The 26,300-nt window shown below is 38.5% G+C and overlaps 1 protein-coding gene across 1 annotated transcript in view; it reads left to right on the top strand.

Moving 5' to 3' along the window:
* The window catches only part of Otogl (otogelin like), a 137,275-nt gene that overhangs the window by 10,797 nt on the left and 100,178 nt on the right, over positions 1-26,300 (top strand). The window contains exons 6-17 of the mRNA XM_032918557.1: positions 866-1,020; positions 4,702-4,823; positions 8,050-8,255; positions 12,091-12,218; positions 12,581-12,687; positions 17,149-17,255; positions 17,512-17,637; positions 19,137-19,245; positions 20,028-20,074; positions 20,498-20,643; positions 21,744-21,867; positions 24,060-24,237. Of these exons, the coding sequence (XP_032774448.1) occupies positions 866-1,020; positions 4,702-4,823; positions 8,050-8,255; positions 12,091-12,218; positions 12,581-12,687; positions 17,149-17,255; positions 17,512-17,637; positions 19,137-19,245; positions 20,028-20,074; positions 20,498-20,643; positions 21,744-21,867; positions 24,060-24,237 (1,555 nt within the window). The remainder of the gene's footprint in view (positions 1-865; positions 1,021-4,701; positions 4,824-8,049; positions 8,256-12,090; positions 12,219-12,580; positions 12,688-17,148; positions 17,256-17,511; positions 17,638-19,136; positions 19,246-20,027; positions 20,075-20,497; positions 20,644-21,743; positions 21,868-24,059; positions 24,238-26,300) is intronic.

The following is a 26,300-nucleotide window of genomic DNA, read 5'->3' as shown; positions in this document are numbered from 1 at the left end:
ATGGCTCGCTCAGAGGGCGGTGGTGATGGGGGTGGTGGTGGTCAGATGACTTAGCATGGTGAAGCCCTTTTTGCCAAGATTGGAGCGCCATCCCCAGAACCCACCTAGGCAGAAGGAGAGAAGCAACTCCACAAAGTTGTCCTTAGACACTTTCTTGCTGTAATACAGTGTGGCCCACCCACAGCACACCGAACACAGTGATGAATCTTGTTATCCACCACACAGACAAAGGTAGAACAGGTTAGGAGGTGATCCAGAGGAGAGGCATGATCATAATGGAGGGAGCCCTTCGATTTAAAGTAAATACTGTTTGAAGTCACCCATCTGAGGTCATCATTTTGAGATTCCCGGAAACCGGATGGTTAATGCTTTCATCTCCATTTTCAGGCATGAATACACATCATTCACTTATTTATTCATTTTTTTTAGCCATCATTTGTTTTTCTCTTTCTGGATACCATAAGGAGATTTTAAAAAAAGAATTATGGAGACTAGAGCGTTCTCGTGCTTCTGGAACACCTGTCTTTCTTTTCTGAGTCATTCATTTGCTGTATCATCATTACTGTCTTCTTTGCCATCTTTCTTACTCTTCCTTTCCTCTGTCTCTGTCTCTTGGAAACAGCAGGAGAGTTTCTAACATACGTCCTTTCTTCATCACAGCTAGGGGACTGTTTTTAAAAAAGGAAGTGGATAGTTTTTAAGAGTACCTGATAGTTCAATGCTACCTGCTTCCTCCTGTGCCACGGAACACCCAAAGGGGAGGAACTATACTTATTTCAGTGAAAATTAGAATTATGGTGACTGAACATTTTGGGATCAATGTGATTTATTTTACCGTAGTTAATATTCTTTTATTCCCTTTCAGTCCCAAACATGGGAAGTGGCAGAGATGGGATTTGCAAAACCTGGGGGCAGTATCACTTTGAAACATTTGATGGAATCTACTACTACGTCCCAGGAAGCTGTTCTTATATCTTTGCAAAGGATTGTGGTAATTTGGAGCCTCAGTACACAGTATGGGTAGGTGGTGCTTGAATTCATCAATTGAAAAATTACTCCTGGAAAATTATGTATTTAAGAATATTGGACAAATACAGAATAGACAAAGATACAAATAGACAGTCATTATAGAACACCTAGGGCTCTATTCTTAATGGAATGGTCCAAATCTGTGGCCATATGGAGTGTCAGTCCACTGAGATGATGACTGGTATCTTTTTTTTTTTTTAAGTTTTTTTTTTTTATTAACTTGAATATTTCTTATATACATTTCAGTGTTATTCCTTTCCGGTTTAGCAAACATCCCCTCCCTCCCTTCCTTATGGATGTTCCTCCCCACCTCCCCTATTGCTGCCCCTCCCCCAACTGTCTAGTTCACTGGGGTTCAGTCCTTAGGACCCAGGGCTTCCCTTCCCACTGGTGCTCTTACTAGGATATTCATTGCTACCTATGAGGTCAGAGTCCAGGGTCAGTCCATGTATAGTCTTTAGGTAGTGGCTTAGGATGACTGGTATCTTAGCACCAGGGATTGAATTCATGAGAGAATGTCTTACAGGCTGTGGAAAAATGTCATGTGTTTACTACTATAGCGACTCTCATCAATATCCCTGCCATTTGGCTTCTATTTGATAATTTGGAAGAGGGTAGAGTCACATATTAGTAATATCATTCATATTTTCTCCCTCTTTGCTCTTTTGACTGAGATGCCCTCTTGCTTTAACTTTTTCAAAATGCTACCCCTGGGCTAGGGAATGCAGCTCAATGGTAGAGCAAAATTTTAGCATGCACAAAGCCTGGTTTGGACCCTTGGCTCCAAAAATAGATAGGTAAATAGAAATACAAAACACAACGAAAGAAGCCTTTTGTGTGTAGAGGAAACTGATGTTTATGAAAAAGACCCCATGGATTATGTAATTGCCAGGTAGATCCATGCTACATGATTGAGCTCACACACCAGCTCTTGGTTTCAGAATTCCCAAGGCCAGTGAATTCCTAGGAAATACCTTCAAATTCAGCTACAGTTGTTTTCTTGCACTCTTTCTATCCCTGTAGGACTCTTCTTGACAGAGCACCTCTTTAATGGAGCCCCTCCCTGTTTCAGTCCTTGCTTTTGATGCCCCTATCACACTAGCTGCTTCACAGACCTTTTGTCTACAGCTGGAGACAACTCATTTTTACTTCCTGTATTGGTTTTTCTTGTTTCTTGGATGCAAGGAAAGGTCTGATGACCAAGGAATTTGTCTATTTGTAGGTTTTACTTTGAAAAACCTCCAGAGTCCTTTGAGTTCATGGCCTGTGTTTGTGGAGGTGCCTGGTCCTGCGTTTGAAGTCCACTTGATTTTTAACTCAATGTTTAAAAGGGAAGAGATGTAAAATGTGCATAGAAGGACAAGTTTGAAACCTCAATTTTAACCTGAAGAGCATTTCTAGAAAACTTGACTTGTTTGCTAAATTCTGAGTATTTTCATTCAATCTTTTCCTTGCTTCTTATGAACATAATAATCTTTTCTTTATCCTCAGAAGTCTGAGATACCATGATTGCATGAGGTTCACATATTTTTTTGTCTTTATATAAGGGGCCCATCCAAGATTTATACCCTCCGTTTTAGAAACACCATTTCTTCCTTTATTTTTTCTGTTTTTTTTTTTCAGGATTCTGCTCCTTATGCCTCAGAGTTCCTGAACTGAATAATGTCTTCATTTTCTTATTGATTTTTTTTTTGCTATTTTGCCTTTTTTTTTATTCTGTACTGTGGGAGCTTCTTTCGAACTCATGTATCTTCCCATCTTCTGATTGTTTCTTCTATCATGCTGTCAATGTTTAGCTGTTTTTACTTAAATTTTCCTCTAAACAGTATTTAATGATCTTTTTTAGAAATGTTCTATGTTCTACGCTTACTTTTCTGTCTGATACCAGTTCATCTTCATATGTGTGCATATGCATATATAACTTTTACGAATCCTTTTAGATTTAGAATTTAATGATATAGATCACATATATTTATTCAAAACAAAGACATTGGTACTGTTTCTTTCATTCCCTCTTTTCATTGTTTCTTGGGTTCTGTCTTTTACAGTATGGCCTTGTTTGGCTAGTGTGAGGTTGAACAGGATAGTCTGGTCTCACTAGAACTGTCCCCTCCCCCATCTATTGATATCTGTCAACTGTCCCCCATTTTGTTCTCTAAAGAGGAATTCTGCAACAATTGAATGGGGTTAGAAGGTGGGTTCTTGGAAACTGAGAATATTTTAGTCAAATTCCTCCCTCTGGCTTCTGTATTTCACGTCTCCTGTCTCTCCCATGGTTTTCCCTCATACTCCATCCTTTCCAGAATTTTACTACCTTAGAGAAGCTTTCCTTAGCCTGGCATCTAAACTCCTCCCTGTAAAGTTTGACGTGTATACTCTGTCTTTTCTTTGTTTAATATTTCTTTTTAATGTTATCCAACACTGTGTATTTTATTTCCATTTTGTCCATTTTACCTGTTTTCTTGCAGTGGGATATAAGCTTAAGGAAGACAGATATTCTGTCTTGTTGATAACCGTATCCCTAGAATGTGGGACAGTGTTAGACACGTAAGAAGTGATCAGTAACAATTACTACTTACACATTGCATCGATACTTTTAGTGTCCTGTTATTAGTAATGTTCTTATCCTTTTTATATTTGAATGTTCTTTTTATTTGCTTGGCTACCTACATTTCAGTTGCCTTGTGGTTTTGTGATTTACATTTTAGTTAATCTTGAGATAAGGTAAGAGCATGTAATGTTCATTTTCTCTTCTCACCCAGTCTTCTACTCGTTTTCCTGGAGTTATTGCTTCCCCAGTAAACTGAATTCCTTCCAATGACTAATAATAATTCTTTATTATCTTTGTTATTTAGTTTCTCTTTCTTCTACAGTATCTGAGGATAAAGAAAACCTATTCTATTTTAAATGAAGTCATGCTCACTCTGTGAACATATAGGATGCTATTGCGCTTCATTCAGAGCTCTCTTACGGTAGTTTATAGACCCCCTAACAGGAACATAAATAATACAAATGTGTTTCCTTATGGTGTTTATGACATTTCTGCCCAACTACTCTTTTCCCCAGCATATACCATACAGCTTCAGTAAATTACCGCTTAACATGTAGAGGTCACAGTGAGCTTACAAGTATCCTGAGTTAATTTGCATTTTATAAGATTAATTCTATTGTTCACATTTGAGGGAACTATCTCTTTCCTCTTAAAAAGTCCTACATGTAAGTGTAGTTCTCATTTTGTAGGGTGCCGTGGGACCAACGCTGTTGCAGGCTGTAAAGGTATGCTGTGGGGTTTAGTCAGCCATGTGCATCCCTGCAGGAGCCAGTTCTCATGTTATCTTTTTTCTTCCTTCCTTCCTTCCTTCCTTCCTTTCCTTCCTTTTCCTTTCTTTTCCTTCCTCCTTCCTTCCTTCCTTCCTTCCTTCCTTCCTTCCTTCCTTCCTCCCTCCCTCCCCCTCCTTTTTTCTCCCTCTTTTCTTTCTTTCTCTCTCTCTCCCAACCTCCTCTTTCTCCTCCTCCCTCCCTCCCTTCCTTCCCCCTCCTCCCCTCCCTTCCTTTCCTCTCTCTCTCTCTCTTGTCTTTCTTCCTTCCTTCCTTCCTTCCCTTCCTTCCTTCCTTCCTTCCTTCTTCTTTCTTTCTTTCTTTCTTTCTTTCTTTCTTTCTTTCTTCTTCCAGGTCCATAACAGCCCAAAGTGCCTTGGTTCTGTGTATTCTTGTTATCGCTCGATCAGCTTATTTTTTTCAAACCAAGAGGAAATTAGAATCTATGGACATGAAATAAAGAAGAATGGGCTCAGGTAAGATGAGGGGGGTGGTGGTCTATGAACGTGACACCAGACATTCATTGAAAATTTAGATGCCTCAGACTGGAAGTGAGTTACAGGGGGGCGTAGAGGACTTGTTCGTCAGCTGACTTTTACAGGAATATCGCGGAGACATCACGCTTTCAGTGTACTGAAGCTCCCCCGGCAGCAAAGAGTACAGCTGGTTCGCGTCTTAGTGTGCATGATGCAGGTGGGGTGCAGAGCTGCACACAGGAATGCTGTGTTCTCCAGGGGGCGTTATCAAGAGCTATCTTTATGTAGTTCAACTTTAATTACTTTTGGTCTCTTCAATATTTTCTCTTTTCCTTTTTGTAGCACAGCTTACAAGAATTGACTTTGTTTTCTTTTGCAAAGGATTCTGAAAGTTCTTCCAAGTCTGTGAGAATGACGCTTGGGTGTCACTTGAGAGTTTCTATTGAAGCCCTGACAAAGACTCTGAGCCAATAAATAGCTGTCCTTGTTGATAGATCAGTTCAGCCACTGTGGCTTCCTGCCTGCCAACGATAGGACCTGAGAGTTTTGGGGAAGGGTATGTTTATGCCAGACACAGATTTTGTACAGTTACAACTAGGAATTATGGGGAATAATTTCCTTTCCAATGTAAATAATTACAAAGACACCCAGTTTTAAACATTTCCTAGCCGGGCTATTCCAGGAAAAGTAAATAGTGAGATGAAACAGTTTTATCCATCATTCAGAACTCACTGCTGGGGGTGTGAGCCATGGCAATCCTTTGGATGTAGCTTACTGATGCTGATGCTTCCCCTCCATGTGGAGTCCGCCCAAGGCAGGAGCAGCCTTGTAAGAAGGGCTTTGAACAAAGGCTCAGGGAGTGTCATGTCAGTCCTGTAAGCAGGAGCAGCCCTCACCCCCTTGGGGATTATTTATTTTTTAATGCCTTTTTTTTGTACAAGGTCTTGCCATACATCTCTTCTGGCCTGGTACTTGCTGTGTAGACTGGCCTGGCTAAGAACTCACAGGAGTCCTTTTGCCTAAGCTCTCTCAGTTTTGGGGAAACAAACATGTACCGGAGGGCTTAGATTTCTGGGCTTATTGTTTACTTATCAGTTTCTGTTATTTTATTTAAACAAAGTTGTTTGTTTTTAAAGTTTTAGTTGTCAGTACAGATTTAAGCAAGGGTCTTACCAGAGGAGAGAAGGACAGCATATATGCCAAGAATAGCATACACACACAAATGTGCACACACACACACACACACACACACACACACACACACACACACAGAGAGAGAGAGAGAGAGAGAGAGAGAGAGAGAGAGAGAGTTAGACAGAGACAGAGATATGGAGAGACAGACACAGAGTTAGACAGAGAGACAGAGACTATAGTTATTTATTTTCTTATGAAAGAAAGATGAATATTGAATGGAAAGATAATTCTTTAATGTATGTAAAGAAACGCATGATTTCCCAGAGCTGAATTTATGTGTTTTGATGAATTTTCATTTGGGCTTTTAGGTAATGTGAACTTACAGTGATCATATCTCTAGAGTGGATTTTCTTCAGAAAAAAATTTCAAGAATACTAATCATTTGTTAAATGGAAAGCATAATTGGTTTCAATAAGAAAGCATTTCTCCAAGAAATTTCAATCCTATGCTAGGCAATGCTCTTGCATTTATTTTCTTCCTTCTTCCTCTTCCTCTTCCTCTTCCTCTTCCTCTTCCTCTTCCTCTTCCTCTTCCTCCTCCTCCACCTCATCCTCCTCCTCTTTCTCTTCTTCTTCCTCTTCTTCCTCCTCCTCCTTCCCTTCCTCCTTTTCCCCCTACTCTTCCTCTGCCTTTTCTCTTTCTCCATTTTCTTTGCTCTTCAGAGAGGTAAGCAGGTCAAATGTGTAGTGTTTCCCTCTCTGGCTTTCAGTCACGTGAACTGTGAAGTAAGGAGTTTTGATAGAGAAGCCCTAGGTACTTTCTTAGCATAAACATGAGCATTCCTGTCTGCTTATATTTTACTGTTTCCAGTTCCAATCTAAAACCCAACCCCATACATTCTGCACAGAATGTTTTAGGCTGATTGCAGCCTATTCTCCTTGTATCACCCCATTTTTATTAGCATCCTTTTGTGTCATAAACAGGTAACCATAGATTCCCAATTTTCTCTTAAAATATGAATTTAATTAAATTTGCAGGGAAAAAGTCCTGATAGATACAGATGACTAACAGAAGCAAATCAAAATCTCCACTCACCAGAGCTATGCTTCCCACAAACTAATATCCCATTAATGTAAAATATTATTATTATATATTATTAATGTTATCTAATATCTTAAAAACAGATTTTTATTAACTTACAAATTCTAAAATGTAAAACATTCATTGTTATTTCATACTGACTTTTACTATGAACTCTTTACTTTTAGCTTTTAATCCTAACATTTTAACTAATCTTCTATTATCTGATTACAATCCATAGTTACTTTGCTTATAACTATTTCCTATAAATATTTATATATTAAAAAACCTTTGTGCTCATGGTTACAGATAATATATATATGTATATATATATATATATATTAGATATGACCATACCTATTATAACCACCTATTTTATACCATGGTTTATAATTTTATTTTGATATGACTACTTTAATAAATAAGAGTGATCTTCTCAAATTTATTTTATGATTTGAACCTCCTCTTTACTGCCCCATTTATAAATGGAAGGGGCACAGTGTTCTTTTGTTCTCTTTGTGAGTCACTGTGCTTTTGCAACGCCTATTTTGTTAGTTCTTTTTGGTGGGAGATAAAATGAAATCAAACCAGGACTCAAGGGCATCACATATTTTGGCTGTTGCTTTTCTGTACTTCAGAACTATTGAGTAGAATTTTTAGCTTATTTTTAACTCTCTGGATAAAAAGTATTCTTTAACCCTCATTATTCCAAATATATAGAGCTACTTTCTATACTGAAAAGGTCCTGTATAATTTTTATGGCTGTGTATTTCTGGTTTTTGAAACAACTAGTAAGTTGTAAATATTAACTCTACATCAGTGGAATTTCCTTTATATTTTTGTTTAAATATATTAAACTCATCAGGAATGTTGAAATTTGCTATAGAAGGAAACCTTCAAGGTTCTCACTGCTTAGCTTACTCATTCTGTGTAAGAAATTTCCATTAATGAGAACACAGCATGCATAACTTTAACTTGTTCATAGTTCTTACACCATATTGCTGTTTTCCAGTTTATCTCTGCCTCAAACAATTGGGCAGGTGCACTTTGAGAAGCTAGCTGACTACATTCTGGTGAAAACGACCTTTGGATTTTCTTTGGCTTGGGATGGAATATCTGGAATTTACCTCAAACTATCTGAGGAGCACAGAGGGAAATCATGTGGCTTATGTGCAAATTATAATGGCATTCAGTCAGATGACTTTGTGATTCACCAAGGTAAGGAGCTAGAACATGAGAAAGGAGCAGACCCTTTAGGGTCGTCTTCCTTTGGCCAACAGCAGATAGTATCAAGAACACTTGACTGACCGTGGAAAGTCCTTGGCCACCATTGGTCCACTCTAATGATTTTAAGTGGTTGTCAAGATGGAAAACATTTTCTGGTTACTCGCCAACATTTGCTAAGTTAAGATTCAGAACTTGCTCACACAGCAAATGTTAAATGAGCATTTAGTTTGTAACAGGAGTTTTGTGGATACTATATATACTGCTCTGGGGTCTTGGGAACTACAGTGAACAAAATGAGCAGTTCCCCATCCTTGGTGTTCATGGTCTAGTGATTTAAACTTTTTGGGCTGAATGTGTTTACTTTAGGAGAAAAGATACTTTGTATCCAGTCTTGACAATAATGAGTTAAAATGACTGCCTAATAATAGGTTTATAAAGATGATGGAATGAAATCAGGATTACATACTTGGCAAAGCAACTGGCAAGGGTTTTATATGATTTTCTGGTTTCCTATTGAATCTAAGGGACGAAACTCAGCTCAGTGAGTCATTAGTTACAAAGTCAGCTTCTGTCTGGAGACTACTGAGGAGTAAGAGAACCACAGGTCATGCTCACATAATGAGGTTATATAGAAAAGGAGCATCATTCTTAGTCCCAGTGGACCTGGCCTGGGAGCATGCTTCCACTCTTACATATATCTGAAGTTGCATCATTGAATCTTTCTGTTGCTATGGAATAGGACCATAGAAATTGTGGACTAACTGAGTAATCAGTGATAGTAAAAATATATCTTATTTTTAGTAATAATGTTTATTATGAGCACATAGCAACACTGTTACTAACACTCATATCATCTTGTATGGTGCTTAGTATTTTCTTAATTTTATATAAAAGTCGTATCTCCTCATGTAATGCAGCTGAAGGCTGATTCTATTAGAGTTGGTTAGATGCTATTACACTTCAGCACAATCAGATACAATTGCCAACAATTGCCTTTAAACTAGTTTGTTACAGAATACTGTTCTGTATTACAAACTCAATAATAGTTGTCTGTATGTTGTACTTTAATGGATATTAAAAGAACATTCCTGCGTATGCATTTTGCAAGTCAGAATGTGGGAGAAAAATTTTGCTTTGCTATTTATTACACTTTTTAATGTTAACGATATGATAGAATATATTTTCAGAGTGTCAAGGATTGAGTGAGACACTTCTCATAAACATGTAGATGGCCCATCACATAGATAATACTCAGTTCACGTTACTTACCTTGTAATTGTCCCCAGGTATCCCGCAGGAATGGAAATACATCTTTATATATTTTTAAGACGGTCTCAGTAAAATGCAAACATTTTACTGGCACTCCATGGATAATTTATCATCAGGATTTGTTTACCAAGAGCTAGATTAGAGAGCCTGGCTCCAATGAGTCAATTTTCTCATATATAGAACAGAAATAATTGAAACACTCCTCAGTGTCTCCCAGTGCGTGAATATCTAATGAGAAAATGTAAATGAAAGTGCTCTGAAGTCCGTGAGCACAATATAAATGTCCGGGATCAGCAACATTGTGAAATGGTACTTGCATCCGTTGGGTACTGAAAATGAGAAGGCTTACAAACTTGGGGTCCTGAGACTATGTTAGTTAGGAAGGAGTATTTGGAACTAACGCCAAATCAATCAAATGGTTATTCTTGATATAATTTCCCTTCTGATCAAAGTTTCATGAAAAACCTAATACTCAGTCCAGTTCTTAGTGTGGGAGTTGGACAAGGTTGCTTTGAATGACTTCTGCCAGGAGGTCCAGAGAACCTGATGTGGAGGTGAGGATGGAAAACAGCATCTGTTTTTGTTAGAGTCAGGAGGGTGGAGCAGGCTTCCCAAGAGTGATCAGAACTATTTCTCCTTCCATTCCTACTTATCCTTCAAAGATGACTTCACAAAGCAATGAGGCCTCCCAGGATTTCTGTGCCAGAAGGAAGAACTTAAGTTGTTTTCCAGCTGAGGACACTCCATGTTCCTAGCTCATGTCTTTGTCTTGCTTCACACCAACAGAAAGGTCCTGCTCTACTCCCATTTTCCCCGACTTGATAGCTGTCTTCCCGATCGCATCCCAATATGCTTGCTCAATGCATTATTCTACTTATAACATCTCCCATAGGAAGCATTTAGGTTTAGTGAGCTGCTGAACTAATAGATTTGGATTTAAAGTTTTACAATAAAAGACATGTATGGCTCTTTTACTGATACAATGAGTAGAACTTGTTAAACACTTGAATCAAAAGTTAGTGTAAACTCTAGTGTAGTGGTACTCAACCTTCCTAATCCTGTCACCCTTTAATATAGTTAGTTCCTCATGTTGCGGTGACCCGCAACAATAAAATTACTTTCGTTGCTATTTCATAGCTACTATTTTGCCACTCTTATGAATTATAATGTGAATATCTAATATGCAAGATTTCTAATATTGAACTCCAAAGCAGTCATGACCCACAGGTTGGGAACTCTGCCCTAAGTCATTGCCTGGGCTGTTTTGTTGAACTGAGTTGTACTTTTGGAAACATTTTTGTTCTTCAGACTTAAAAAACAGTGTTATTCATTTCAAATATGGCACTTTGAAGTGAAATATGGCTATATCTTTACTTAAGGAGAACATCAGGGTTTTTTCTCCACTTTTAAATAATTATTTTAGAGCAGGTTTTGTTCAGTGTGTAACCTAGCCAACAATTCCAGAGATCACATAGGAGGCCAGATATTCTATAAGATCAGGAATATAGTTTAATAAATATTGAACATTCAGCTACATTTTCAACTCATTTGTTTAGTAAGTATAGTTTGAGTTACATGTTAGATATTAAACAGAGGATCCAGGAATAAAAGCCAGTCTCTCCTTTACTGTAATAGAAGTGAGGTAAATGTGCTCAGGGAGAGCAGGGAAAACATTTCACGTGAGATTCGGATTAATCAGCACAGTTGTCACTACCATCAAGTCTGGGTGGCAGAACATTCAAAGCTCCAATATGAAATCCTTCTGTCTTAGAGATTTGAGAGTCAGCCTTATCTGAATCTGGGGCAGGATTAATTTCCATATCTTTTCTTGAACTTACTTAAAGGCCAGGTGGTGAAGCAACTTAAAACCCGTCTGTTATAGGCCAACTGTCTATTGGATCATATATGAACTCTTAAAGATTTTCCCTTAATTATTCTGGGATCAGTTAGGCTTCTCAATACTGGGATCCCTTTAAACCGTGTTTCAACCTACCGTTCATCACATTCAGATGAAGCAGGGTCACTTCTTAGACTTACTTTTGTTGGGTTCTTCTCTAGTCTTCCGTTGTCCCTATGTGTGACTTCTGAAATGTATTTATGGTTTCCATAAATTTTGTTGTTGTTTATTCTCAAAATGGAAGTGAACCTCAAAAAAAGGTGCACGTGTTTTGTGTGCGTGTTCATGCATGTGGAGATGTGTATGTGTGCACCTATGTGCATTTACATGTGGAGTTCAGAGGACAACCTCAGGCTTTGTTCTCAGGAACAGCATCTACCTCCCTTGAGCCTGGGTCTCTCACTGTTCTGGAAGTCATCAAGTATGGCAGACATTCTGGCCAGTGTGCTCCAGGGATTTCTTTTTCTTGGCCTCCCTTGCATTAGAATTCCAAGTGTACACTGCCATGCCTGGCATGTTTGCCTGGGGTTCTGCTGATCAACTCAGTTTCCCATGCCTGTGTGACAAACACTGGCTAAGACATCTCACCCAATCAGAAGGATAATTTTAATAAGATTTGAGAAAACGACACTAATCCAACTCTTTGTCTGAATGTAACAGAGGACTACACAGAAGACATTGCTATGTTTGCAAATAGCTGGCTGGTGCTAACTCCAGATGATGCTAGATGTGTACCCACTCCCTCAGACTTTCCAAATCCGTGTTCCAGTGGAATGCCAGCATTTGAGGTAAGCTTACTATAAAAATTTTTTTGAGCATGTTGGGCTTAATACCAATCTATTTTTGCATCTTTAGCATTAAGCATTTTAGTGCAAATATGGTATAATTAAATTATTGAATTCAGATTCTGTAACTGCAGCATGGAATGACTTCACATTAATTTCGAAAGTAGGGGATGTAATGGGATTCATCATTATAGTAATTCATGTAGAAAATAGACGACTTGAGGTTTGTTCATTGCATTTTATAAGTGTAAATTATCTGCCCTTTTCTGGTGAGAACAGAGAGTTCTGAGAGTAGATTTGTTCCAAGTAGAATGGACATACTCATGTGCCCGTTTCTGGTGATTGACATCTGTTTTTTTGTGCAGGCAATCTTCTTCAAATGCCAGATATTGTTACAGTTCCCCTTTCTGAGCTGTCACGAATACATTGATCCATACTTATACATTGCCAGCTGTGTTAATGATCTGTGCAAGTAAGTGAAACAATTAGTATTTGCAATGAATTTCTTCACACTCCCCAAACCAAGGGCATATATACTTCTGTAATGCAGTCATTTCAGCAGCTTGCCATAGCGTGCTAGATGTAAAGTCCGCTCTGGACTAAGAAGTAGTTGTGAGAAGCTGACTGTCTAACAGGCAGTTAACTGTTTTACACAGAAGTTGCTGAATCTAATAGCTTTTAAATATTTGGTGCCATTGGCCCTCTTTTAGATTCTAGAGATGTCTGTAGAAACTTCTGTGTGATAATGTTTAAAATCCTCAATGTAGAGCAATGTTATAAAGGAAACTAATGGAAGAGTCATCTAAAGAGTTAAAGAAATCAACTTTTAATAGACACATCCCTGGAGGGAGACCCCAAAGGGAGACCAGCAGTCTCAACAAATCCGGGCCTCCAAGATTTCTCAGACACTGAGTCACTAACCAGGCAGCACACAAGAGCTGGTCTGAGGCCTCACTCCCATGACCCCATCCCACCTCCCGGACACACATACAGCAGAGGACTGCCTGGTCTGGCCTCAGTGAGACAAGATGCACCTAATTCTTGAGAGACTTGAGGCCCCAGGGAGTGGGGAGGCCTGGCAGGTTGTGGGGGTGTGGGGATATCCTCTTGGAGATGGGGGAGCGGGGAGGAATGGGATGAGAAAGTGTTGGGGAGCAGAACAGGAAGGGGATAAGGATTGGGCTGTAAAAATGATTAAAGATAAAAAATAGTAAGAAAAAAGAAAATATATTTCATATTTAGTAACTCCTGAAATTTGACACCACGAGGGGTGCAAACAATAATTTGTAATTCTCCAATTATAATGTGAAATGAGAACCCATAAAAAGGTAAACGAGATGCTGCTGACAAAAATCACATGTTGCCAATAACACAGCATTGGGACTTGAAGCCTTTATGCACAATTGAAGGAAATGCCCCACTTCGACTGCAGATGACTAGGAATAAATCTTTAATGTTTCTCTATCCATGGCCACAGATTGCTTTATGCTAATTGAGGTGTTAACTACATCCTGAATAGAAAGTTGTCTAGGCAACAAACTGATCACACTGTGTCCATCATAGAAATTATGAAAAATTATCTATTGTTGAACCCTTTTTAAAGTTTGTTTATTTTCAGTTATCAAGTATATGTGATTAGTCACCTTGAAGATTCAAGGGTACTTCAGGTCTTTTATTTGTATATTTGAATATTTAATGAATTCCAAGAAATAAAAATAGTATGCTTTAATATTGTTATAGAACAGATGAGTAACTTTTGGTCAAGTGAAGCCAGTTGAAGTTTTGGTAGCTTGTTATGATCTCTACTATTATCAAAGATAATAAAAAATTAGAAATAATATTGAATCTATGTTACCTGTGAATATTCTTCTTTAGAGCAATTCCCTATTCTAAAAGTATATTGACTGTGCTGATGTCTTCCAACTATTAAAGCAAACTGAGTGGATTTGTGGCTTGGCTTTGAACTGAATGCAATCATGCCTTGACTTATGTAGACAGTTTCCAACTCCAGGAGTTCCTAAATGAGAACAAAGTTCTCAAGTAGCTTCTCTTCTCCAACGGTGGTCGGTGACCTTACTGTGCATTTTTTGATGCATTCTTCTCTTTCTTGTGAAAAAGTAAGCACTATTTGCTTTGTTTTTGTTCTTTCCACCTAAACTGGCCTTTTGCCTTTTCAAGATCCACAATGGTAGGCATGTCCCGTGTTTCCCCACTTATACAGAATTACAAAGGTGTTCTTTCCCACAGTGGCTTCTGTCCCTTGTTCGGGAACTTTCCTAATAGCTTTGTCATACTCATCGTTAGCACCCTCTTCTTTTTTGTAGGCTGAGATAAAGTGTCTTTTGGTGGATTCAGGAAAGTCTTTCTCTATTTATTAATTTGGCTGCTTCATTAGCCAAAGGGACAGTGGATAAAATTAAGTGGAATGTTTATACTTCTCTCATTTAAAAGTTCAAGCCAGTAATTGCTCTTGGATTAACATCATGGCTCTGCTCCATAAACTTCACAGTGACTCTGAAGTCTTGTTGATACACGATGTCCTTCCTTGCATTGATTCTCAATTTCAGGATCCAAGCTGGCTCCACTTATGTCTTTGTGCTAGCTGTTAGAAGGGGAGAAATGAAACAAAGGGCTTTTAACCTGGAAGATATATATATATATATCCCTATAACCCACATTCTAAGCCTGTTGGATCAGAATGTGGAAACATGGTCATACCCTGAGACATAGAAGGCTGGCAATGTCTTTTGCTGAGTATCCATACATTTAGGATAACGTTCTAAAAAAGAAAGGGAAACTGGAGATTAACCCAGTTCTCCTCTATATCTACAGCTTATAAACATTCAATGAAAAAATTAACATTTTGTTTTTTAAACTCTGATTTTCCTTTCTTTGGGACAAATGGGATCACAACAGTGAGGTAGAGTGTTACCTGTAGTGGTTTAAATTAGCTGACCCTTAAGACACGTATTTGAGGTGGGAAGACAGGGTTAGGGGCAGAAGAGGCAGGTCATATGAGAAGAGAGGCATTGTCTTTGAATTTAATGGAGACTGCCAAGATGGAGGAGGACGCTCCCAGAATATGCTTCCACTCCTCCTAGCATTTCAGGGCATACCTTCCTGCCATCAGAAAGTCCTTCTTTTCTTAGTAGTAAATGAAGATTCTTTTCTGCTATTGTGGAAATGATTCAGAAGGCTCCTGTTAAATGACAAGGTGGACTGCTTGAAAACACATTTGTTTCTTGCTTCTATTATGACACACTGAAATGGACTGGACACCCATCTTTGTGCTGACCAGCTAAGCAAAGTGGCACACGTGGAAAGAGAAACCAAGTCCACGTAGTCTTTACCCTGAAAACCTAAACTCCAATTGGGTAGAGAAGCAGGTTTCCCGCAATGGCACACTTGCTTGCACTTTGTGGTCACGGACTGCACACCAGGCTCCACGCAAGAGGTAGCATTCGGATGGGAAGGTGTAATTATACCTTCCTGGTTTTGCTTGTAAGAATTTGGCAGCAAAAGAAATTATTTTAATTTTTTGGCATGTCAACGTCCATTGAATTAGAACCAACTATTATTTAGTGCGTGTCTTTCCTATTAGAGATAACATCCAAGTGGAAAGTAAGTTCATTTTCTCTCAGGAAGTGAGGATAATAATGTCCTGTTTGCCTGATCCTGATGCTTTCCATCAGGTGCCATAAAATTATGTGCGTAGCGTGGTTCCTGGAGTAACACAGACACCCACTAAATGACAGGTATTTTAAATATTTGTTGCATCGCTTGGCAAGCCCCAAATCACTTTCAAAGTCAATATTAATTTTCGGAAACACGCACACATTTTAAGGTAAAATGTCTCCCAGAGGCTCAACAGTTTTTGACATGCACTTCTTTTCTGAGCGCCTGAAGTTTATGTGGACAGGTTTTTTCGTTTGCCTTCTAAAGCTCTATTAATTGGACTAGATAAGCTAGTTGGTTCCAATTTCAGTAGCACAGAATAAGGGCAACTTGAGACAGTGGCTTTTCTAACAAAGGCCCAAAATGTCAAGAGTCACGAAATGAAACATTCTTAAGGTCATTATCTTTTAAGATGCTTAACTATCCAATTTTGAGTATGGATCGGGTTGAAAACCAAGCCAGCTACCTTGGTATAAACCTGTTTATTTTGAAAGCGCCTTGTTAATCTGCTTTGGGAACTGGCAGATCCCACAAGAAATTATTGTTTAGAGAGCTTCTAACGTGATTACAAGAAAAATAATTAGAGATAATTTACTTGTGGCAATGTAGTAAAACTGTCTAGCTTCAGCGAAAGAGCTTGAAAATCTCCTTTTAAATCTTAGGCTGAATGTTATTTATGAAGTCTTTCAAAAATATTTTGAACTGTTATGGCAAGAACAGCCACAGAGTGACTGTAATGCTTAGGAGGGCCACCGACTATTGGGCAACTCAGTATGAGGTCTTCGGAAAAAAATGTTCAACCTTCATATTTTTGTAGAATTATAAATTTATGTTTTGACTTCATTTAAGTTTTTATCTGAATTTAACGACCATTGTATTCTAAAAGGTCTAGGATTTTTATGTAGAAGCAAAAATACATGCAATTTTTTAAAAAATTAAATATAAATATTTTTCATTATACATTTACTTGACCCATAAAGTATTAAGACTATGGAGAGGATACGATAAAGGTCTTGTACTAAATTACATCGTACTAAATCTAGGTAGGTGTATTCGCCTAGGATCTCTTGTGTATGTGTTTTGAACATTCTTGCCTCCTGTGAGGTATGTCTTGGAAGACCCACATTCTGATATCAGCTAATATCAGTGCATTCACCAGACCCCCATTGCTTTTAAGACTCAATGGCTCCGAGGCAGAACTCTGTCAACATTCGCAGGTGACCGTTCTCTGTTTATTATTATTTTGTTTCCTTTCTAGAACTGATGACGATGAAACTTACTGTCGAGCAGCCACCGAGTATGCTAGAGCGTGTTCCCATGCCGGCTTCCCCATTCAGGACTGGAGGGATGACTTTCCAGCATGCAGTATGTTTGCACTTCTCAAGTCATGTATTTTTACAAAAACAAACAAACAAAAAACCCCAAACAATAACAACAGAAACAATTAATTTTGTCCTAGAATTCAGAGTTTAGTTTACCCAGCTTCTCAAAACTAATACATTGCAAGATTTTCTTTTAAAAACATTGGTCACATGTTTGTACATTTACGTATTTCCTAAACACTCTTTCTTGAAAGAAAGACCATAAAATTGACTCATAGCCCACTGTCTGGCCATTGCAGCTGATAAATGTGACGACAGCTTTGTCCACCGGGATTGTATCAGTTGCTGCCCACCAAGCTGCACGTTTGACAAGCAGTGTCTTGGGAGCAATCTTCACTGCCTTGATGGATGCTACTGTGCAGACGGTAAGCACCTCATGCCATGCGGAAAGCACGCTCACACTCCTGTAGAGTGGTGCTCTGTTCTGTGAAAAGCACATTTTGGTCTTGCTGTCCATTCCTAGACATCAGAGCTATTGACACTTGTCACATTCAATCCTTGAAGTGACTGGTAGGAACGTTTGTCTTTAATAAAATGGGTGTGGGTTTTTTTTTTTTGTTAAGAATTTCAAGAACTCAGGTTCTAATATTTTTAGTTCCTAAGGTGATGAATTCGTTCTTTAATACTTTATACAGTTTTATTTTCTGGACTATGAAAGTGAGTTTAGGAAAAAGCCTTCACATTTTTTCCATTATAAGATTTTTAGTTTAAAGTTGTGGTGTGGATAGACATTTGTAAATAAGACTGGAAGCCTAGAGAGCCCTAACAGGCTCAGAACTTTCTATGTGTTTCTATTTTCTTTGAGCATAGACGCGTGTGATGCATTGTGCATGTATTTATCTGCAAGCAGAGACCAGAGACTGATATCATGTGTACTTCTCTATGACTGCCTATCTGATTTTTTGAAATAGGGTGTTTCTCTGAACGGAGGAACTTGTTATTTTGTCTGTACTGGCTGACTACCACGTTGTGGGATCTACCTTTCACTAGTCCAGTGCTGGGATTCAATGAGTGCATCACACGTCTTGGCTTTTCTGTATTCTAGAGATCCAAACTCAAACCCTTATGTGAACTCAGCAATCACTCTACCCACTGAGCCATATCCTCAGCTCAACCTGTCCCCCACCCTTTACCAAAGTACAAACTAGGAAAAGGAGATTAGATATGGAGATTTGTGGCATGCAGTTTGGTGACAAAGTATTTGTCTTATATGCAAAAGGCCTAGGCTCAATCTTCAAACAAATTAGAGGTGTTGAGTGATTTTTTCCCAGTCCTTTTTCTGAGTTACCGCTGCAGTAAACCAGTGGTAGTCTTGATGCGTTTACTTACAACCAAAGGCCATAAGGAGCTGATTCCAGAACCTAAGTCCATTTATTACCGTGGGCCAATACTTCTTCCTATAAAAGCTTACTGTGAAAAGGTCAGTGGATGTGAGAGCTGATTTACATCTGACTCTATTCTTATTTAACTTCACAAAGATGTGACGAGTGCACTACATCAGACCCCATGAGGAGCACTGTCCAGGTCTTTGATACCTGGGTGACAGCAGTATAAACCTCTTTTTATCTTGGACTGAAAGAACATTAAACCTAAGAAAGTACTTTTCAGTGGCCTTTCTTCTCCTCAGTAGACTTTGAGATTTTGATGCCAGGTTATAGGAAACGGAAGTTGAGACTCATTGAAAGAAACTTTCATAACATTGAGGGCTGGGTTTCTAGCATACTCATTGACAGTCTGAGAATTTTTGCGTCTAGAACTCACTCTGAGAAAGTTCTTAACAACATTTGATTGAATTGTTATTTATACGAAGAATATGATCCTTATTATTTCTCTTGAGATTGTTACATACGTGTTTCTTAAGCAGGCCTCATAATGGACAATGGAACTTGCATCTCTTTGGAGAGCTGCCCGTGTAGTTTTCATGGGTTAGCTTATTCGGTTGGTTCAAAAATTGAACAAGAGTGCACTGAGTGGTAAGTGGTACATGGGTAGAGAATGATTTCTGATTGTTTTTCTCCTTAACAACTTGGTCATGAGAGGTATCTTGCAGAGTCTACTCATTGCTAACTTTCATCTGCAAATCCCGAGAGGCAGTTTGTATTTTACTTGAACTCCACCAATTGTTTCTCCTAATGTGCTTGTATTCTTATTACTTTCCATCGTAATTTCATAAAATCCTGTGCCCATATACTGCCCACCCCATTTTGTTGTTGATAATAATTAACTAATACATACTTTTATTCGTAGAGCTAGATGATATTCCTGGGTTTATGTACTGAATACTTTATAGAGTGACCGTCTGTTGGCAGTTTGGGGGCATGATCAGAAAGATTTACAAGTCCTTATTAAACTAGCTTAGACTCTGGGTAAGCATGAAATTCCTCAGGGACAGCCCCGGGCAAAAATAGAATCCTGCATGGTCACGACTGTGTTCTCTTTGCTCTCAGCATACTCAAAAGGCATGCAGGTTTATAAGTAACCATATTCTCAGTAGCTGATGTCATGCTTTCCTCAGAAACTCCTCTATGTGTGAAGGAGGAGCTTTCTGCTAGAAGAGAGCCCTTTCTTAGTGTCTTAGGACAGCAAATACATATACAATGGGTACTCACTTACTAGTCAGCCAATCGGTAACTATTAGTGCAACCTTTTAGAAAGGGTTTTCTAGTCAGATAATAGAGAGCCCATTAACTTAATATATGCTGAGGCAAATGTCAGCATGGGTCAGGCTAATATTTGTCTAATTTTTTTTTTTTAGTGTATGTGTTGGTGGGGTTTGGAACTGCACTGAGCATGACTGTCCAGGTAATGTTCTAAAATGTTAAAAACCAAATCTTAACATTTCAAGAATATATGTTTTTTAATTTGGCAGGAAAAATAACATTGGTTTCTGAATGGATCTCATCTACATAAGAATATAATAATGTCCAACTTACATATAGAGGATAATTGGAAAATTCAATACCTAGCAACATCGAGTAGGCAATTTTGACAAAATTTTGTTAAAATGGGTAAATCTAAGTCCTAAAAGTATATGGAAAAGCCACCATTTAATCATTCTTAAATGGAAATTAATAGCTAAATTCATCAGATCCTTAAATCTAAATTAATGATTATCTTTTGAGGTGTTCTTATTTATGCTAAGTTGTCCTTTTTTTTTTTTAAGCATTAACACACCTTTTCATTCCTCCTCTCTCTGTCTTCGTCCCCACTGTTTATCTTTGATAGTTCAGTGTTCTGTTGTGGGTGACTCTCATTTCACCACATTTGATGGGCGCCATTATTCTTTTATCGGCTTGTGTCAGTACATCCTTGTGAAAGGAACTGGGAAAGATAGATTCACCATCACGTTACAGAAGGCTCATTGCGAACAGGTAAGCACAGCCCAGACAGTCAGCAGGAGGGCTATAATACCTCCAAGTCCAGCTTCACACCCCGATTGTGTGGCAGTGTTATTAAAATAATTCGCTATTCTTAATGTATCGATTATCTAGAGGTCATCATTATTAATATACCTCAAAGGAATGAATCATGCTCACCACTGGTCATGACACATAGAACCTTGATTTTTAGACATATTTACATGTAAAAACAAAAATAATTTTTTTACTAGATAAAATGCAATACAGATTGACTTTCAAGGTTACTTATTTGTGTCGCTTTTTGAAAACGTAATGTGCAGTTTCACAACAGGACATACTTAACTTACTCCCAAACCAGCTGTTACACAGGGTATTATTTTTGAATAGGATCCAGTAGGTTTCATAGCATTCTAAAGGGATATGTAATATATAATTAAATAATGTATAATATATGATTTTGGCATATTATAATATTGATGTTAGATCTTTAAATAAAGATCCCTAATAGTTTGTTATAAAGGAAAAATAATTTCAAAAAATGTCCAAAATCTTTAATAATCTTTAATTCCAATAAAAGGTTCTTTTCAGCAAACATTAAAAATTAGTTTCTTTGCTAGTTTGTTTTTGAGACAAGTCTTGCTGTGTAGCACAGGCTAACCTCAAATTAATAGCAGTCTCCCTACCTCCTGGAATTAATAACCGTGAGCTGCTGCACCTGGCTTCAGCTCTATTCTTTTATTGAAATTTATTAATGTTTGAGTTAACTTTATAATTATTCCTCAATAACTTGGCTGTTTTATTTTTTATTGACAACTTTGTCAATGGTGCAAGCTAAGTGAGCAACTATGTATTAATGGAAACCAATTACTGGGGAGTCATTGAAAATGGTATTAAACATTTTATGATATATATATATATATATATATATATATGTGTGTGCGTGTGTGTGTGTGTGTGTGTGCGTGTGTTGATATATCACAGCCTTCGTATATGCCAGACATTCTTATTTGTACACACCTTTTCTCTGTCTCCTTTCTCTCTCTTCCTCTCTTCTCCCACCTTCATTGTCTCTGTCTTTCTTTCTCTCACCAATACTTGGACTTTTTTTGCAGAACCTGGGTTTGGTCTGCCTTCAGTCCATAACTCTAATTCTGGAGGATGACTTTAACAAACAAGTAACGCTCAGTAGAGGAGGCCAAATCCTCACCAGTCCCAACCAAGGCTTCACCCTGAACGGTAAGAAGCAATGCTGTGAGTACATTTGCACCAACAGCAAACCCAACCGGAAGCGCCCATTTTCTCTTGGTTGATGATGTAAGATTTACCGGGAGCTTGTGCCACTTTGTCAGACACACCAAAGGCTACAATCCTTATTGTTTTTCTCAAGTGGCTTAGAATTTGTACAAGCAAACAGATTCTCTCAATAAAATGAGATAGACACAGCAGTTTGTATGGGACTCTAAAGGTTTACTGGATAGCCTCTGAGGTATAGCCCATGCAACACAGGGGTGGGGTGGGGAGGACTCAGGGTCAGATGGGTTTTCTGAAGGAGATGATGTGTCACTCAACATTTCTTTAAATGTTTATTTATTTTTTATTATTGTATATGAGTACACTATAGCTGTCAGACACCAGAAGAGGGCATTGGACCCCATTACAGATGGTTGTGAGCCACCATGTGGTTGCTGGGAATTGAACTCAGGACCTTTGGAAGAGCAGTCAGTGCTCTTAACCACTGAGCCATCTCTCCACCCTGTCATTCAACATTTGAAGCTGAACTTAGGCTGAAGGAGGTGGGGAAGGGAGGGGTAGGTCTCTGTGGAGGTTGTTTAGGAGATAACTGTGTCGACATTGCTACACACTACACAGGGTCAGCAGAGGCTACCCAGAGCTAAAGTTAGGAAAGTGGGTGGAGCACAGACAATATGTAGAGGGCTTCATACATGGGAGATCCCTGGGATGGGCTTGTCTTTGTCTGCTTTGCAGCAGAGATACTAAGAGTCATCTTTTACTCTCACAGTGAAAACTCTCTCAGAAATGTTACAACTTGTATTACACATCACATCTCCACGTTACACAAAAATCATGCTAGGAAAACTCATATAGTCACGGATATAAAATTGTTACTGTTTGACCATTTTTGTGAAATTGTGATCTCATGCACACTTTAGTCAGATAGATAGAAATAAACCGTGAGTCTTAAGGAATTGCGGTTCGTTTCTTTCTTATTTTTTGTCATAGATATGTATACATACATATTCATACACCCATACATACACATACATATATGACTTTGTGTGGAAGGGAATTAGAGATGACAGACATCATACATACAACATGCAGCTACACAGTGAGGCATGACAGAGTGAGGGAGGAGCTTCTCCAAGGCCATGACAGTGTGACAGAGGAGATGGACAGAAGATAGCTAGATTGATGGTCTGTCAGAACATAAGAGACCTACACTTACTGCTGGATTCAGTTGTGGCTGTATGGGAAGGCAATGAAAAGAATGGAGTGCCCAAAGAATATTTTTCAGATTTATGGTATTAGGGACCAAATTGAGAACAATATATGTATATTGTATACATAAATATTATATATACATATATATATATACATAAATATAAATAAATATATATATAAACTTGACAAAAGGACAAGAAAGGGCTTTGGATGACAATGTCACTAACTTGGTTTTGAGCATGAGTCTGTCTCTAAATGTGTTTCATAAAATAATGATTACCAAGAGATATGCTTTCCATTTTTGTGGCCTTCACAAAAATTTGGAAAAGTTTTCCTAATGGGTTGAGACCACTTTGGGGTAACATATCACACTACACTACACCACATCACTCATGCACAGACATATACACATATCATATTCTCCATACAGTATACATAAACCATGCATACACACAGATACACAGATACATAGATGCACACATCATGAACCACACTGCACCACATCTCCTCCCCACCTCTACCACCACACATAGGCACACACACACCACATATTATACCACAACCTCCATACCATACATACCCCTCATTAAACCCCACACCACCCCTCTGCTGCACCATTCACCCCACCACACATATACATGTACATGTACACCCCACACATGAATGCATCCTCTATGGAAAAGATGATTAGAATTCAAATAATCTAATGTCAAGATGTTTGTCAATGGAGATTACATGTCAACAGCAGCAGTCTGTTAGAAGAGTAGGGGAATGGGATGAAAGGAAAGAAACAAGAGAAAAGCAATCAGCCACTAGGGATAGATTGAGCCCTGGCACATAAGCAAGACCTGCCAAGTAGCTAGCCACCGCCAGATGTCATAGAAGGAGAGGCTCAATGTTGTCCATGCCATTTCAGATCACTGCCTGCCTGTGATGACACTGATTCATATGCCCTTTTCCTACAGGCGTTGTCGAAATTCAAACTCTGTCATCCTTATTCATTCTCCTAAGAACCACCTTCGGTTTAAAGATCTTGTTCGCTATTGATGGAGAAAGAATTTACATTCAGCTTTCCAGTGCCTGGAAAAGAAGGACCTTAGGTCTGTGCGGTACCTTTAACGGCAACATCAGGGATGACTTCCTGTAAGTATGATTTAGCTGCAGCTTGTTGAGTTTAATGGCTGTCAGTTTAGAGGAGAGAGATTCATTAAAAATGTTTACGTAACTAATCGGAGGTCAGCCTCACTGGCTAAGTGCTTCATATGTACCATCATATTTAACTTGTATAGTTACCCACTGGGTTAGTATCTTTGTTTCACTAATTAGAGAAGAAACTAAGACCTCACTGGGACAAACAAATCATTCAGTCACTTATCTTATGGCTTCTTAAGGTTTTTACACTCAAGATCCTGTTACCAACGAAAGCTTATGCAGTCCTAGGGAAATACATTGATATATATATCAAACATATAATAGTAATAAACCACAGGAAACTTACTTTAAACAATTCTTTGCTACACATATAATTTTACCATTTATTAAAGATGAAAGAAATTTTGCATAAAAGGAAGATGAACGTGCTCGTTCATTTTTCTGTAAAGAACTGAGTTGAATAGACCACACTACAGAGCATACAGCATCCTCTACATTCTTTAGGGTCACTCAGTTCTTTGATTTCATAGTCGACACTGAGAATGTTCTTTCATACAAATACATAGTCTAAAATGGCAGACAGTTTTGAAAATTCTGCCCTAAACTCAAGCCCAAGTTTAATGACTTTTAAATTTAAAACTTACCAACAAGTAAAACAGTAATTCCTAAAAAATTCTAACGCAATACAGTCCAAAGATATATTAACTTGATCTTTACATGGGTGTAATGGTTGTATAAAATCTATTTCCTAAAAATGAAGCCGTATGTTTATTTAAGAGTAAAAAAAATCTTTATACAGTATAAACACTGCAGTTCATTACATATCATAGTCCTAAATCCGAGATGAGGTGTTCCAGGAAGCATTTGTTGATGTGTGGTGTGTCAGTGTGTGAAGTGCAAGGTGTGAGTTGTGTGTTCAGATCCAAAGTTTTGGTGAAGTCATGCAGTGCCACTTAGGTGATCGCTGAGAGAAACACCTTGGGTTCTTAACATATTTGATGTGAAGTGGAGTGTGCGTGTGTGTGTGTGTGTGTGTGTGTGTGTGTGTGTGTGTGTGTGTGTGTGTGTCTGTGTTTGTGCAAGCCAGGAGTCAAGTGTTGCCCCTCAGGTGCTATCTGCCTTATTTTATTTTATTTTATTTTATTTTATTTTATTTTTGAGTCAGGACTTCTATTGGCTTGGAACTCACTGATTAGGGTAGGCTAGTAGGGTAGGCTATCAAGCACCAGGAATCCAGTAGGTTCTACCTCCCAGTGCTGGGATTATAAACGTGAACTACCAATTTGTAAATGGGTTTTAAGGACAAGAAAAGGTCTCACGTAATTCAGGCTGGATTCAAGTATGCAGTGTAGCCGACGCTGGCCCTGGACTCCTGATCTTGCTTCTACTTCTCAAGTCATTACAGGTGTGTGCTTCACGCGTGACCTGACCGACTTGGAATTCGGTTTGGGTGACCGCACATTTAGAGACCTTTGGATATTGCCAAACTTCTCATGCTCTCCCTTTGTTCGCCCGATTCTACATGGGTCATGACTGCAGTTTAAGAAACTGGGAGTTAGCGCACATCCTGGAGCGAGGCTTGAATTTATGCAATATCTCAGGATGTGGGCTAACTGCTGCCTCCTGCCTCTCTTCTGCTGCCTTTCGAGTTCTGTGGTCTGCTTTTAGAAACTTGCAAGCCTTTTTAGAAAACCTCAGTTTGTACTGCATCTGTATAAATGCATTTTGTATTTATATTATATATAGCATATAATATATTTGTATTAATGTCAGTAAGTTGAACTGTGAAGTGTTATTTGGTGTTGCTGTTGGTTATAAGACAAACTTTGGTACCTAAGCTCATCAGATTTTATGAAAAATGGTGTTGCATTGGGAGAAAAGCAATAAAGCCTGCGAGTCTCCCTTGATAGGAAAATGTGCTTTCCACTCCTCATGAGGAGCAGAAGTTCCTGGTTCAGGGTCATGTTGTGAGTATTAGTGGTTTGGCCTGAGGCTCATTGGGAACCAGTTAAGTGGAATGACAGTGCGCTCATCCTCCAGGAACTTGGGTTGCA

This window comes from Rattus rattus, chromosome 1 (assembly GCF_011064425.1).
Source record: "Rattus rattus isolate New Zealand chromosome 1, Rrattus_CSIRO_v1, whole genome shotgun sequence".
NCBI classification, from domain to species: Eukaryota; Metazoa; Chordata; class Mammalia; order Rodentia; family Muridae; genus Rattus; species Rattus rattus.
The sequence above is the reverse complement of the archived record's forward strand: the minus strand, read 5'-3'. Positions and strand labels throughout refer to the sequence as shown.